This window comes from Buceros rhinoceros, unplaced genomic scaffold (assembly GCF_000710305.1).
Source record: "Buceros rhinoceros silvestris isolate BGI_N320 unplaced genomic scaffold, ASM71030v1 scaffold6521, whole genome shotgun sequence".
Lineage (NCBI taxonomy): Eukaryota > Metazoa > Chordata > Aves > Bucerotiformes > Bucerotidae > Buceros > Buceros rhinoceros.
Window position 1 is genome coordinate 20,790 of NW_010395886.1, and position 17,139 is coordinate 37,928.

A 17,139-nucleotide genomic window follows, 5' to 3' on the forward strand; every position below is an offset into this window, starting at 1 on the left:
ACTGCTCTCTATGAAAGCTTTCTGTTGTTCACTCTGTTTATGACAAATTGCACACGTGCTTTTGCATGTGTGTGGCTTCTGTATGCATGTCAGTTTTCTTTCTTTATTTTCTGTTGCTACAGAATAGTTTTTGGTTTACTTTTAATGTGGCGGGGTTTTTTCAGATGAGAAAAGAGTGTATCAGCATATGTAATAGTTTCAATTAAGTAATTTGGATGAAGCATAACTAAATAAAATCCCAACAAAACATGCACAGTTTTGGGCGTTGGGGGGTATTGCCATCTCTCTGCTCAATACCAAAGCTGTCTTATAAGTTTTAAGCATCTCCATTTTATGTGAATAGCCAGTTTGTTCCTGTGATACTCATGTACCAGATGGTTCTGTTTCAGGTCTTACCATTAGTGGGATTTCTTCTCCAAACAAAAAAAGTGATCTTAAAACACTGTATGGAGTATTTTTAATATTGCAATAATGTCTTCTGGTTGCTGAGAAAATCCTCTGTGATGCCTGTGAAACATCCACTCTTCTTTAATTTTCTTAAAACATAAGCTTAATAGGTCATGCTTTTTTCCCCTCATTCATTTAACCAAAGCACCCCCAAAGGGCAGTTATTTATTCTTTTTTTTTCTCTTTGTTTTCTGATGCCATAAGCAATATCATCTTAATCTGGTACATACTATCTCCAGAGCAGTGGTTTTCCTCCCCTTTTTGCTGAATTGATGACGGCCTAAATAAGTGTTGATATGATAGGTGAGTGGGAGGCTGGGGTGGTAGAGAAGGGCTAATTGCAGATGGAACTAAGCATCTTTCTTATCTGGTCCATTAGCTTGTGCAGCTAGCACAACTGAAATGAACTTTGAAATTACCTTTGGGAAAAAAAAAAACTTCACAGACCAGATCATCTCAAAGAATTTAAGGTTTTTCTTGCAAATATTAAAATTTTAATCAGAGTAGAAATAGGATTTCAAATACTCAGTATCTATGAAGCTGAACTGAAAGGGAAGAGCATGGTTAAAAAAAAAATCTGTGCTGATGTTTCATACTCCTTGAGTCAACAGTCAAATGCATTAATAGAATGCAGGCAACAAAAAGATGCTGTAACTGGAACAGAACCGGAAGGTGTGAGGAATAGAAGTTGTAGAAAATTAAGGATGCTATGGAGAAGTTGTTTAAATTCTCTGCCGCGGTTTCACCTCAGCTGAATGCAGTGCTATACCTGTTTTATAAGGTGTTAAGAATGAGGAAGCGGCAGCTGGAGAAATCACGAGAGGAAGTGCTAGATCAGGTTTATGAATTAAAAAGGGAGTACAGCTGGTAAATCCAGACCTTTGGAGGGAAGTGAAGAGCTAAGTGACTTAATACCTATCAAAAAATGAGACACGTTTGTAAAATCAGATGGTCGTAGCCTGCAGACCTAGTCCAGATAGTGCATTCGTATCAGCTTGCATTAAGATCTGGAATCTCGTTTCATACTTTTAAGCCTTGCTGGATGTTGTAAATCTTATTGTGGTTTTAGCTGTTGGGCATGACGGTCTTGCACATTTACAGATGATCTGTAGTCTATACGTGTAGAGTTTTTTAGAAAAGGAAAGCAAAGTAAGCTATAGAGGAACCGAATTGGCAGCTCTGTCACAATGCAAGTAATCTGCTTGATGTATTTGTGGATAGTATTTTTGCAGCTATTTTGTTTTTTGCTATAGAAACCTGCTGGATCTGCTGTTCGCACTTAACGGGATGCGGTTTACTACTGGGGAGCTTTTACTGAAGCTTTGAAGGGGAATAGTCTCATCTCCTTTTAGTTTTCTAATTCTTTCCATTGCCAGTTTGTGGAAACTTCTTTCTCTCATGGTCGCACATTCTGGATTGCATTTTGTGTGTGTGTGTGTGTGTGTAACAGGGATTACCCTGTGCTAAAGCAAAAGAAACAATTCTTGTGTTGTGTCTCCAGCTCCCCCAGCTGATAACTGAAAGTGCCAAAAGCTGCCTTAGTGCTTTCTTCTTTGGTTCTGTAATCTGAAGGAATATCCTCACACAGACACCAGTCTAGAAAGCATTTGTCTGGACTCAGAAACATATCACTGCTCAATGCAAAATAACTAAATACGGAAATACTGGGACACTAATCAGCCCCACTTTTTTTAAAAACCATATGCTAATTCTGAACAGATGCTGCACAGCAAGTGAGAACCGCCAGTGTATTAAAACCATGTTATGATGTTGGATAGCACGCAGAAGGCTTGAGCTGTAGGAGGCCATTCGTATATAAGGCCGTATATGAAAATTGCCTCCTGCTGACATGGTGAGAGAAGTCCCTGCTGGGTATGGCTGTGCAACATGTTCTCTGCACAGGCTGTGCTGTCTTTGATATCAAGCCCAAAGACTTACAGGAACTATTAAAGAGGGAGATGGCAAGACATCTTCAAAATCAGAGTTGCTAATATCGTATCACAAGGTCATTACTGTTGTCTGAAGATCAGCTCTGCAAATTAATAATTTAGCCAAGTCACTGTTGTGTTTCTGTCTATAGCACCAGTGTTGGAAGCTGTCAATTTTCAGCCTTTGTGCTGCCATCAAGAGGGAGTGTACAAGGGCTTCTTCTAATAAAAAACTCAACTTTCTTCTACGATGTTTCACTGCCTTTTCATGGTAAGGGTTTCCCCTCATTAAATGTTTCAGAAGACCATGCTGAGCAAAATTGCTACCATTTTTCTTTCAGATGTAGCAGCACCAGATGATTCTCTCTAGTTTGAAGTAATGCCTTGCCTGGCATTGGCTCTGCTGGTGAAGGTGGGAGCGCTGACTAATTTTTCAAAAATGACATTGGTGGCCCACTAAAAAGCCTCCAAGAGACTTCTACAAAGACTTCTGACTTTTAAAATGGGTCGGGCTGGGCCTTCATCATGAGGTGCCCTCGGCAGAGGCTGTGGTGATGGAGGGAATTAGATCACTGTTTGAATTGCTCAGCACGCACTAGCTGTGTCCAGGGAAGCACATGCCTGTAGTGGCAGATGGCAGGGAGGAGAGGATGAGGACCGTCTCAAGCTTTCGGTGGCGGGCTGTTTGCATGAGAGAAGTTTAGGCCAGTAAATGCCTGGTGTTTCTCATTGCTTGGATGCACTATTGACCTGAACAGAGCACGTGCTCAGATCTGCTCTGTGCAGAGGAGATGATGTAGATAAAGAGTGAGCATATTCCAGAGGTGTAGCCATCACGCTCCAGCATTCCCCGAAAAAGAGGCCGGTGGGAGATACTGTTCTGTTGTAGTACTCGGAGATCCTCTTGAGGGTTCAGGAACCAAGTGTGATAGGTAGTGCTCAGATGTTAGACATGCCCTGACATGCCTGGGGGCTTGAATACATCATCTAGTCAAGGGAAACTAACAAGGTCCTTCCTCTCAGATGAAGTATGTAGTCCTGTAAATATTCTTGGTGTTCTAAAGGACATAAACCCCAATTTAGTATAAACTCATTAGTGTTTTCTCTCACTCTGCATTCCTTCAGATGAGCAGGTTAGAATTGGAATTCAGGGTTAGAATTAGAAATAATATATGCAGTTCTTTGTGCAAATAAAGAAAAATCCTTAACATCAACATTTCCTCCTTGTAATTTTAGAAAGGGTGATAGAGATGGGGAAGGAAGTCTTTAACAGGACACTTTGTGATTGGCATATTCCAGCCTTAATGATGCAGATGCTTAAAGTCTGTACTTCCTAAGAAAGCTGTGAAAAAAATGGTTCAACCCCCCCCATGACTTCTAAAAACTATTATATTTTTCAGGATAACACAAAATGTACAAGTTCTATTGCATGAGCATCCCGCTTTCATATTCTTCTCACTTTCATATTCTTTATGTAATTACGATTTCATTTATAGTACTTTTCAAAACCAAGCCTGAGTGTGGTGTTCACTAAAGTCAATTAATGGTTGGGTTTTTTTTCCTGAAACACGAATGTATTTTCTATGAGTCATTAATAAAATCAGCACTGATGATGATTGCTACAGAAAGTAACTGAAAGGACAAACAGACGGTTGAACGGTTTTCAGTTTAGCAGGTTCAGTTTGGTGCATTACTGGACAAAACCCTTGGTAACCTCTTGCTGGTTTGGCTTAAGGAAGCTTTGTGCTGGCTGCTTCCCACTTTAGCTTTTTTGCTGAAATGCCCCTAAACAAAAATAAGTCCTCCTGCTCTCATCTGTTGTTGTGACGACTCAAATTAACACATGGTTTTTGACTAACCTGAAAGAACTTGCCAGGTGCTGGAGGTTTTCTATTTGCATCTGGGTTCACAAATTTAAATTTAGAGGGTTAGGTTTAAAAAAAATTTCTTGGAAGTCGTTGATGGTATCTTTACATAAATTTAAATAGAGAGGTTTAATGCCAAAAATACAATTCTGCTCTTTTTAAACTCTTTTCAACCCTTTCCTCCCACCCCTGGCCCTTGGACAGAAATTTTGTAATCTGAGGTTCTTTTTCCCCTCTCCTTGGCTTTTGACATCTGAAGTTCTAGATTCAGGTTTCCAGTGCTAAGTAGAACCTCAGAAATATATATACAGCAGTGGTAGAGGACAGCGTTACGAAGAACATTTGTGAAAAACATTACTTGGAAACTCCGCTAAAGGTGAAACAATGAGTACCACTGCTAGTCCTTTCTCCTGTTCTCATGCGTGCTGTCTTGCTAGAGTACTCAGTTTATATAAAAATTGCTGGGCAGTTTTCTTTCATTGGTTAAAAACTGTATGCTGGTATGATTCAGGGTGTAATCAAACTGAGCATCATTCTTAGTGAACATTCAGAACATCTTGTTCATTACAAAGGAGCAAACATCTGTATAGGTGCTGCATTTGTCTTCGCACCTTATCTGTTCAGAGTTGAAATTGTTCTTGGTATTGTTCAATTCAATTTGTGCATGTTCTTTAGAGGTCCTGTTCTCAGTCACTGACCGGTTGTCTGACAGGCAGCACTGGTAGATGTGTCGTTTTGCTACTGCAAAATTCTACATGTTCTACTGAAAAAACCCAAGTGCCAGTTTTTACAAGTTGAGTTAAAATGAAGCTGGAGGTCTTTAAATAGATTATGAGTAGGTAGAATGGAAACAGTGTTCCTTAAACAGGGCTGCCACATTTCCTGAGGACTTTGTGAAATACTGGATTTAATAACAAAGATAAAATTATCCTTTTTAAAAGCTACTGGTGTTAGGAAGGTGTGTTCTACAGTCTTACTGACATTTCCAAATGTGAGATCACTCTCCAGTTTCCACTATTAGTAGATTGATCTCTAAAATAATGAGGAATTTGAAAATCACTGCCATTCCATGAATATCTTATTAACTGTAGTGTAAATCCTCTGCATGTAGATGTGTGTGCCTTAACTTTTTTGGTTTTAGTTTCTCAGTATTCACTGCAGCAGAGTTTCACTTAGTTCTAGAATCTGTGATTAAATTGTGCAAGTGTTGTCATTGTTTCTTAAATAACAGTGAATTTTAGAAATTTTACTTAACTCTCGCTTGTTTCAACTTTGACAAACTTGAAATCCGAATACTCGCTCTAGTTTTGTTAGCTCTCACTGTATCGGTTTAACTGTAGCACTTAGTTTCAGGGCCTAAGAGAGACAGAAATCTAGTTTTGGTGGTTACTCTCCTGAAACAGAAAACAGAAAAGTAAATTATATTTAATTTTTCTGCTTTTTTGGGGGGTAATCTTTATACAATACACCAAATACACTAAAAGAAATGGGAATGCTGCTTTTATTTGATGGGGGCATCAAGTTAGGATCATCGTGTGAATAGTAAGGAAAAAGTATTGAGTAGTGCATGTGGTGGAGGGTAGGGGTGTTTGGTGGTAAAGGTGATTGATGGAGAAAGGAAAGTGAGCAACGATTTAAAAGTAACAAGTAAAAAGTAGTGAATCAAAATGAGCAGAAAAAAGCTGTGTTCAGCATCAGATGGACCTAGGAGCTTGCGTTTGTGAGCACATTCTGTGTGTATAGAATACACATGACTAATTTAAAAAGTTGGATTGCCTTTTTTCTTTTTTAATGGGCAGTCTGGGAAAAAGCTTGTTTGGAGAGGTAAGATGTGACTAACAGCTGTCAGCTGAAGAAATGTTTAAGTAACTATTAGCAGCAGTGTTCAATAAATAAAGTGGTTGTATTACTTCATATAGGATTCAAAATAACATTTCTTTTATCATTGTTTTTTATAATTGCAAGCCTTTCTCTTTGCTTTGAACAAATCCAGTGGTTTGGGATGAATAGCTACACTGGCGCCCAATTTAGTGTATGTAGTGAAGTGGTACAGTACGTTTTTAGTTGTTCTGTCCTTCTTCCACTGAATAGTTTTCAGAGAATTGTCACTTCTAGGGAACAAAACAGAGTTAATTTAAAAATAAATTAATGTAATAAAGACTTCCATATGCTTGACATCAAATTTGTATTCATCTTCCCATCTTTATTAATATGCTATTTTGGTTCAAGTTTGGGTATTGCATCTCCAGCCAGATGGAAATTCATGTAATGACACTCCAGACTAAGTATTGATCTGGAGCTTGTTGAAATGTTCACTAGGAGCTGGCCTGCCTGACTCTTTAAGCTAAATCAAAAGATTGTTGCTCTGTTTTAGTTGCTGTTTCAGTGATTGTTGCCTTCTTGCATCTTAGGTTTTGCCGCTTCAGAATGGCAAACGAACGGCTGATGTCTCTCTGTTTGTGTGCTAGTGCCCCATTTAAAATGTTGTAGGTTTTGTTTTTTGTTCAGTTGGCATAACCTGGTTTGCTGTGAAAGGTTCCTTTGGCACACTTCTTAGATGCTCTCTGCAGGATATGTGTACAGGAAGGACAACAGTGACTTGGGGCACAAATATACAAATAGTAGTATGATCCTGGGTAGTTTTTTTTAAAAAAAGTCACAAACAGAAAGGTTCAGTTAATTAAGTATCTTCCTATTGTCAGTGTGTTTAAAAAACAAAGTCTATCCAGCGTATGTGAGGAAAACCTAATTTCAACAATCAACACATGAACTAGCAGAAAATCCCCCGCGTCTCATTTATGAGTACCTGCCCCAGACACTCTTGTGTCATATTTCAGGTGTCCAATTACAATGAATCATATTTAACTCTATTATTATCATTATTATTTCAACTAAGAGAAACAAAACTTAATGGTAGGGTGGGATCTTCAGGAGTTACTAACTCTGACCAAACCGTGTTTGGGTCGAAGTCACTGAGAGTTTCACTGTTGATTTTTGTGGGACTCAGGTTAGGCCACTGCGCAGTACTTTTGAAATCTCACCTCTAACTATTTCTGAGTTGAGTGTGTGATTATTTCCTCACAGGGAGGAGTCCATCACCACAGCCTTCCAAAAACACTGTACGAGGGACATACATCTGTCACAATACCAAATTCCAGTAACTTTAACTGTCTCCTGTCTGAAGCCATACTAAGAAGGCAAATAGACTGATGTTGAGCATTTGTGAGGACAGTAGTAAAAAGTGTGCTGTGGGCTTCACTGGAAGTTGTAAGTGCTGAAGACCTCCAGGATCTGGCTCTGGATGAGCCATTCGGTACCATGTGTGGTCTCTCATTGGCTAGTTTCATGCTTGCTTGCGGTAGTGGGAACTAGCCAGCCATGACAAAAAAAAGAACATTGTGGGTCTTAAACTCGTGCTGGTGCTACTTCTGCTTTTAAACTGAACATGATCTGAAAGCCCCTCTGTGCTCAGCCTGTGAAAAGCATTCAGCAAGTGCCATAGCTTCTGAAATCTGTGGAACAATTTGCATCAGCGCATGTTGGAAGAGCGAACCTTCTGGCATATACTGTACTCTGGAGTTAACCCATCACTTACCGTCAGTTTTCTTCCTATTTTTTTCCCTTGATGGTGCAGAATTAGTGGCATGGAGTTGTCTAGAGGTGTGAGGGAAAGAATAGCATGTAAATTTACTTTCAGGTCACAGGCCCTTGTTCTACTGGAGTGACTCACTTGAAGAGATACTAGTGTCTGAGATAAATGTCTCAGATGCATCATGGAAGATGCTTATTATCGTAATTAATCTGTCACAATGTAATTATCATCCTTGGCTTAGCAATGTATCAATATATGTATTACTGCTACCTCATCTTTCTAAATGAATGTATCTGTGCAAGGTTTTGTGGATCAGCTTACAGCTGCGGAGCCACCCTGGCTTCCCACAGGAGGCAGGAGGGGCTGTTACTTTTTAATGCTGTTGCCTCCAGCAGCAAGCTGCTTTGGTTTGCAAACTGACTTCATTCTCATTCTCTCTCCCCTCAGCTGCATTTTGCAGCTCTCAAGCAAAATGTCATGTGTTGTCCCTGGCTTGGTGTTGTTCTGATGGTGCCCTCTCCCTCATAAGGCACTGCCACGTCTCCATCTCCATGCTTAGCACCATCTGCAGAGCCTTCCCTGCTCTGACTCTGCATTCCCTAAACGAGAAGGCTGTAGACTGTAGCACCTTTGCTCTGGTTATGGCACACTGGAGATGGCCTGTCAGAGTGAGGGCATCTGGTAAAGCATGGTGGGGACAGGGCAGCTCTCAAATCTGTGTGGCTGTGAAGATGACATGGGGTTCTGTTGAGTTGGGAAAATGGCTGGTGTCAAGTGTAAGTGGTGGTGGAGAGATGGGGATGAGGTATTACCACTTCCTTTCTGACATAGTGGTGAAGTTCATGCATCTTGCAGAGGTTAGCATGATAGTGTATCAGGGTGCGAGAGGTCAGGAACTCTTATAAAAGGCTGTGAGATGGCAAGTGAAGTAACAGAGCGCATAGGGGAAATAAAGAGGGGTTTCTGAGTCAGCAAAACAAATGTGGTATTGGAGGATGTGCTGCCTTAGGTAGCCACTGTAGCTGAGTAACGAAATTTTCAGCCCCCACCACAGCTGACAGATGAAATGCCTGGTAGATACATGTTGTGTTTCACCTTGTTGGCAAAGTATCTCTTACAAATAAAAGTGTGGCTTTCCATGTGTGATGTTGAACGTCCAGATTATTACAGGGGTTTGCATTGTTAGAGAGACAAACTAAGATGTGTTTTATGGTGGACCTTTTGCTGTGAATCCTTATCTTTACAAGTACATCTGAAAAATACATAACTCTGCATCTGAGAGAAGTCAAAGGACTTCAGCAACTGGTTTAGTTTTTGCGTGTCTGCGCTGCAACTTGTATTCTTGGAAGCACTATTTCAGAAGTTAGCTAAATATGCCTTCAGAAGCGTTCTTTCTCTTAAGTCATAGGAGCAAAACAAGCTTTGAAAATAACATAAAAAGAGCATCAACAATGCAAAGCAGTAGTGTATTATTATAGCGTTGTTTTAAATATACCCAGTAACATTTTTAATGCATCAGAAATAGTTATCTAACTTCCCTAATTGATCTTGTAGCTTATTATGATAGCTGACTAAGTAAGTGAGGCTGACTTTGTGGAAGAGTATGAGATTTACGGGTGTCCTTCTTGAAATTCCCCAAAACCATGAAAAAACCCATCCCACAAACACCTTTCTTCTCTGAAATGCATTTTGTTTGGCATATCAGCCAGGTAAAGAAAAAAGATTCCATGGGATCAAAAAAAATTGCTCATCACAATTTTAGGTTGTGGCATATGTTCAGAGAAAGGGAAAGGCAGGAAAAGATGCAACTTAGTTTTACATTTAGAAATGTAAGAATGAGATTTTTGGGAAGGAGGTTTACACCTTTTTAGTAAAGATGTTTCTATTTTAAAGAGCCTGCTATTGGGCCTTGGGATAAGCATGACTGAGCTATGTGTCGGTGTCTTACCACCAAAGCAGATGTGAAAACCGTGTCTTAAAATCAGGCTGCATAGAGATAATCTCTGCTTGTCTGAATAACGGTGTGTCTTCCTCAAAGTCAGTAAGATTGCACCACTCTAGAGCAGGACTTGAGCGGTGGTACATAAATGTATTTAACCAGGATATTTTCTTCTCATTCTTTTTTGCTTCTTTACACAGGGAGTGAAGTATCTGTGCATACCTGCTGCTGACTCACCCTCGCAGAACTTGTAAGTTTCCTTTAAAAATAAATCACAACCTCTCAGAATTCCCTTGGTACCACCATGCGTGTTTTACAACGAGCTGAAAGATCTCGTTCTGACGTCTCACAGATATTATACAAACGTGGCTTTTAAGCCATTAGGAAAACACAGTAACATTTTATTCCAGCCATTTTGGTTCAGACCCTGCTTTTTTGTGTCAGGGTTTTTAGGAGGGTCAGTATGTAATCACACTTCATTTGTGGCCTTAAACTTCAGGAATTCCTTAGTGAGTCTGCTCCTCGTTTAGTCACTGATTTTGTCAATCTTTTTGCTTGGCTGTTTGTTTTTTAGTGCTGTCTCCAACCAATAATAAAAAGAAAATATTTGAAAGAGGTATGAAGCCCAGAGCATCCAAGTGTTGAAATAAATTCCTTGCAGTGTGCAAACTATCCTTGCAGCTGTCTGCTCTGGACTTCTTCAACCTGCTTCAGAAGGCCTTGCTGTTCTTAGTAGTAAGCTGGCAGAGCAGGGAGTTTCTGCCCTGTTGTGACTCTTGCCTTGAGGATATCAGTACTGAAACTAGGATGTCCCAGCCTCGCTCTTTCTCATCTCTGCTGATGTTCGTGAAATGCTAATTGACTTGCCCTTGGTTTTAATGTTTTGAACCATTGAACATAGCAAGTCTTGATTCCAAAGAGAAATCAAAACAGGTTTTGTAAGAGAACTTGGATGGTGACCAACTCTTTCTTCTAGAGCTTACTGTTTATGTTGAGGAGAGGTGAGGGGGGTTTCAGCCACATCCTGCTACCAAGCTTTATAGAGAAACGTGTAGTTGAAAAAGCCCTGGTAGGTACGGAAGGAAATACAACACTGCTTTTCTCTCACATCACAGCAATATTCCGGCTCATGCTTTCAGAGGATATTTTTAGACATTGTGTTTCTCATACCCTAGAAAGATTCCAGTGTGGCATTTGATGTGTGGTGATTTGCCTCTGCATTCTGCATTTCTGTTTTGATTTTAGGGGAAAGGAGAAAAAAAACACCCACCCCACTCCCCAATAATAAACACCCTAAACCCCTAAATTCCAAGGCACATCTATGAGAAGGCAGACAGTTAACTGTCTTTGTCAAGGACAGCTTTTGTGGTCTTAATATAAATACATGTTAAAAAAATCCTTTTGGGAAGGAAAAAAAGTACAAGATTAGAGGGAAACATTCACATGTCATCTTAATTGATTGTTGGTATTCTGAGATCTGTAGCATTTCTGAGAACATTTTGCAAATCTACTTCCTTTGTTAATAGAGATCTGGATCAGTTGGAAATGGAATTAGAAAGGATGGCATTTGTGATGAACGTTAATCAATGTGCAATTCAGACCCTCCTTCGCTGTTAAATATCAAGGAGTTATATTGAAAAACCACCTCCGGCACTTGAGCTGTCTCTTTGGCGCAGTACCAAAGCCCTTAAAGCTTCAGTAAGAAGATACAATATTTGCATGAGTATTGTTTCTGTTACACTGCAGGCAACTAAAATACTTGCCTTGGTATCAGGTGGTTGCAAGCGGACGTCATTACTTCTAATACTGATACATTTTATCACTTAAAATAAAACTTGATGAGTAACTGATTTTTCTTTTTTGCTCTGTGCACCCCAGATCTTCAAGTAAAATCGAATCATGATGCTCACAAATAGCAACGTTGCTTGCTTTGCATGTACAGTCTTCTGAAAGCCGGAGTAAACTGTCTTTGTTCAGCCTACGTGGATTTGACACAGTCTTACCTAGGAATGGTTAACCGTACTGCCTATGCCCTCTGCAGAGGGAGGGATAACTGGGCAACAGGAAAGGGAATTGGTCCCTCTGCAACATTTTTGTGTACCTACCCTCTTCTTTCAACAGGAAACACAAAGCAGCATCGCTATTGCAGGTCACTGTGTTTCCTTAGCAATGGATGACAGGCACAACTGACCAGGTAGACACCGCTGTCTAGTCTGTCTCTCCCAACAGCAGGTTTGCAGAAGCTTTGCTGCTGCTGCCAGGTTGATAAAGTCCAACTGAAAGCCTTTACCCACTGAATTTTGGGACTGTGAGCTCTTAATTCCGTTCAGCTCCATTTTTGTGAGGCAAACTTCTTTCTTTTGCGTGTAATGCACATTTACTCCTAGTAAGCTAGTTTAGTGGAGCGCACTTCCTCAGAGAGATGGATTGCCAGGGAAATACAGCAGGGGTTTCCCTGTTAACATGTGGGTGTTCACAAAAGTGTCTCAAAAGCTTGTTTCTACTCCCATGTTCTGCCCTTACCAAACAGAGAAATCAAGCAGTTGCTTTTGAAACTTGATGTGTTCCTAGGTGTTAAATGAGTGTTTTCCCTGGACTGTGAGAATTTTACCTTGGGCCATTCACTTCTCCAGAAATGCTGTCTTCAATAGAACCTGTTGCTAAGAAGTTAGTTCTATAGAAATCAAATCTTCTCTTCCTGTCCTATTCCAGCTAATTGTCTTAGGCTATGTGTTTCTAAGGAACTAACCTCCGATGGTCAGGCTGTTAGTGGTGATAATATAAAAGCCAGATAACCTACGAAGAAATTTAGCCTCACATTAGATGCATTTACGTTGCCAAAGGAAAGAAACATCAAGATGCTTCTTCCTATCTGATTTGGATGCTTTCTTTTTAACCTTTATAATATTTACAGAAGTCTGACTAGCAGAATGAATGTGTAGATCTGGTATCATAACTCTGCCCTCAGCCTGGTTTTGGGTTGTCCAGCTTGCTAATGTGTAAGTTTAGATAACTTTTACAACATGCTGGTGGGGACACTGTACTGGTGGTTCTTCCTGTGGTATTTTCCCACTGTGAAGATGATACAGTTTAGGACCCAGCTTTAAGCTGGGAGATTTAAAAGCCAGATATCATGTAATAAATTGTCTTGAAGTAACTGTTCAGTCCAACAAATAGGCTGCAAATCAACACATTTGTCAAGCGCTTTCCTATTGCAGATTATCATCAACGGTTTTGCGGCTACTGTAAGGCTTGACATTTTTCACTGTCTGGCACTTACCACACAGCTAACTGGTCCTCAGTCTTAGTTCTCATGTAAATATGGCTTGTACCGTAACTTTGAAAACAAGTTTAGGCAACTGTCTCTGCTGGAGCCAGCAGAGACACTGACACCATAGTGGAGGAGTACATTTCTCCTTTTCTCTGACTCAAGCTGAGGAGGGGCCACGGTCCTACAGAGCAGCACTCATTCTAAGCTTGGCTAATTCTCTTCTCATTTTCATGAATGCCTGTAAACACTTAGACTTGACAGCATTTCAGCAGACTGTCAGCAATAAGGAAGGATGAATAAAACAGAGTAAATGGAGTTCACTGTTAACTATATTTAGTGTCTTGCAAAGGTGTTATGCTCATTCACAGATATTTTCAAACCAAAGCACTGAAGTGTTTAACCAAAACTTGTGATAGACCATTGAAGTGAATTCACTGGTGCTTGGAGCTGTGCTGTTGGCCAGATTTTCCAGAGACAAAGAAAAGATGGGTGTACGAGAAGATTGGGACGTTGTCAATCCAGCCCTAACCAAGTTTCAACTGACTGATTCTGTTCAGCCTTGGAGAAGTGCTCCTGCATTGCACAACAGCAACACTTCTTGCTCGCCCAGCCCAACATCACATTTGTTCTCTGAGTTCATTTACATGAAGCTGCTTGTGCCCCCCAGGCAGACCTGAGCACCATGATCTGTTAGAACTCAGCTAGAGAAAATGTTTTGGAATGACAGTCTGAGTAGAAGTGCATTTGTAAGGCTTTGTCCCTCTTCTTCGCTTATCCCATGTGCTTGATCGGTTTCTTGAGAAACATAAAATCCTGAGCTGACAGACCATTCTGAAGCTTGGGATTGCATCGTGCCTTGAGATTTTCCAATTAGGTCACTCAAGTCAGAGGACTGTGTTCTTCTTGTATCCGGTGAAGCAAGAACTGCTTTGGAGAAGGGAGTCCAGGGCTTTGGGATCCCTCTTTTTTGATATTTTAGCTTAGACATCTTTGCCTTTGCAAGTTCCATAGCCACTGTCACTTTATTGCATCACTGTTGTCCTCCCCCAACAGGTCTGGAGTGTTTATAGTAGCAGCAGCTGCACTGCTGGGCAGGAAGGGAAGCTTCCTTTTATGTGGGTATTCCTGATTTTTGTGTGGCTGCTAGCGCTGGGCTGAGGTTTTCTCTTTTACCCTTGTGGTATAATATTCACCCTGAGAGGGGAAACATCTTGAATACAGGACGTTGTGTTTCATGGCTGTTGAGCGCACTATGCTTTCAGGTTTGTCTTTGCCAGTAAACCTGGTACTGATGCCCCTTAAGAAGCTCTTTCCTCTGTGTGGCACACATTGCTACCGCTTGTGAGTTTAAATTGCGAGAACATTCAAAGGCCACAGTGAACTCCAGCTCTGTTGAACTACAGGGGCGCTGCTTGCACCTGTGATATATTGCAGGCAGCCCCAAAGGCTTTGCAGTCTGAAAGGCAGAGGCAGGGTGAGCAGCTTGGGAATGGGATGCAATGATGCAGAGTTACCAAGATGATAACAGCTGCCCAGTCACTTTCCTTCAGACTTGATCCACTTAAAATGAAGAGGCAGGTGTAAAGGATGATGAAAGTACAAACCTTAAGGTTTGTAAATTGAGTCTTCTCCGCATTTCCCCCTCCACTGCTTTAAAAAAGGTAGGCTTGTAGGCAGGGGTTGGCTGACACCCTGCCTGAATAAGGGCAGGCAGAGCAGGTACTGCAGTCTGAGAGGAGGAGATTGGAAGGAACTGAAGAAGCCAGGGAGATTCCATGTTGCAAAGAAGAAAGTCCTATCGTATAGTTTGAAGGAGGAGTTGGAGTCAAAGTTAAGTGTCAGTCTGGGAGGCATGTAGTGGAAGCCTCTTTGTGAGAGACTATATACCTGAGAACCACTCATGTAGTTGTGCTGAGTTTCATCTGTCATCAGAGCATGCACAAGGATGTGTGAGGTCAAGTTACTAGTTTAAAGAGGAATAAAACACAAACTGAAATACAGACTTGACAGTCATCAGAATAAAGTGTTTGTTAATGTTTATCACACTGTAGTACCTAAGATACCAGTTCCTTCTTCAGGTAGAGTGGGGAATAACTATGCCAGTGAGTATTTCATTTCATTGGCAGACTCTGACTTTCACTTTGTAAGACCTGTATTCAGTTCTAAATTCTAGAAACAGTGTTAAGTGAGCTTTTGGAGACATTTCTCTCTTTCTAAGTGGTGATTTTACTAAATAGAGCACTTTCTTTATTTTCCTTCTGCTTCTGTTTTCAGGGCAAGGCATTTCAGAGAGAGCATCAAATTTATCCATGAGTGCCGGCTTAGAGGTGAAGGCTGCCTAGTTCATTGGTATGTATACCACTCGCTAGAAAAACTTCGTAGGGGTTCTCGACCTTGATTTGGATCTTCATCATTTTTAATAAGTTGGTTTTCATCTCCATTTAACAGCAAAATCCTCTTGGACTGAAATGCCCATTTATTTGAAGAGCCCCAGAAGATTTGCAAGTGCTATTAAAGCTGTGCTAGGACTCTTGAGTCACTGGGGTGGGCAGCTGCCTGGAGACAAGAGGAGCCCAAAAAATGCTTCTTGACCTTCTCTTAACAAACCTTTTTGTAGGATTGATTTGACTACAGGTGTATTGACTAGAGATGTATTCTTTATTTACCATTATTTTAATTACTATTTCTGAATATGCTTTCTATAACACTAAAAATTTTGCTTCTGTAGCAGCTATTTTGGTGACTTCAGAGGTGTTTAAAAATATTTTCTTCAGAACATAGATTTTTTTTTTTCCTCTCTCTTTTTTCCTTAAACCTGCTGAAGCATTCAAATGTTGCATTTGTTAATAGCAAGTCTCTTATTGGAGAGATGCTCCTGGAACTCTAGAGAACATAAAAGGAAATCCCACCTTGGGTTTTTCCTTGCTCTCTGCTATTGGTTGTAGCCTTCGTGCTATATGTCCAAGTGACATATCTGAGTCTATATCTTGAATCAGAGTCATCTCATGATTTGAACTCTTTGAACGGGCCCTGAGCATAAATCCTCAGTTTGTTACTGACTCATGATAGCACTGTACGTAAGTCATTTGGTCAGTCTCTCCCATGTATGTAAAACATGGATAATTTGTCTGAATTCTGATAGAGTTTTAAAAAACTCATGCTTAAATTTGTGAAGCATTTCAAAAGCATAAAATGTTCCCAAAACACTAAGTGGAGGAGTCTGGTACAAATGTAACTCAGACACATTCTTTATGCTGACAATAGTAACAGTTTGGAGTTTTTTTGTCCAGCACTGTCAAACCAGTAATAGTGAATGATTCTTACTTTATCTCAGCATGTCCTATGGGGGAAACTGGAGTCCTGAGGGTTGAAGTTGCATAGTACCTGGATAGCAGAAAGGAGAAGAGCTCAAGCAACCAGGCATTAGTACTCTTAACAGTTTGGTTAAAGCTCATTTTGGCCCCATGAGAAGCCTTTTTTCATGGTAGAGAGGCAACGGTGTTATTTCACTGTTCTGATCTGTGCAGGCAGAAGAAAGTGGGTAACATTTGTAGCTTATCAACCCCCAAATCTAACTTAGAATGTGTGCCCTATCCCTGGTTTTGCGAAGACTTAGTACTTACTTCTTCCTTTTCGGTCTTACATGAATTACCACTAAGAACCCACTTTCAGATTTGTCCTGATGAATTTCAAAAAGCAGCACCAAAACACTTTAACTCAAATATCGTAATATTTCTTCCTGGTGGTAAGCAACACGGCAGTCTGCTGTGATGTTGGGAAGCGATACTTTTAACTGTGATAGATGAAGTAGAGCACTGCTTCAATTCATTGCTCCTCCTTTTTCATGCAGCCTTGCAGGTGTCTCCAGGAGTGTGACATTAGTGGTTGCCTACATCATGACCATCACAGACTTTGGCTGGGAAGATGCACTGTCTGTTGTCCGTGCAGCGAGATCCTGTGCCAATCCTAACATGGGCTTCCAGAGGCAGCTACAAGACTTTGAAAAACATGATGTTGATCAGGTAAATGAACCTACAGACAGAAGAGCTGCAAAACACAACCCCAAGTCTCAGGTCGTGGTTACTTATTATTTGAGG

The 17,139-nt window shown here is 40.6% G+C and overlaps 1 protein-coding gene across 1 annotated transcript in view; it reads left to right on the forward strand.

The window, feature by feature from the left end:
- DUSP22 (dual specificity phosphatase 22) overlaps positions 1–17,139 on the forward strand; it is a gene marked incomplete at its 5' end in the record, with an annotated part of 35,615 nt that overhangs the window by 14,890 nt on the left and 3,586 nt on the right. The window contains 3 exons of the mRNA XM_010145691.1: positions 9,972–10,021; positions 15,317–15,391; positions 16,893–17,064. Coding sequence (XP_010143993.1) covers positions 9,972–10,021; positions 15,317–15,391; positions 16,893–17,064 — 297 coding nt within the window. The remainder of the gene's footprint in view (positions 1–9,971; positions 10,022–15,316; positions 15,392–16,892; positions 17,065–17,139) is intronic.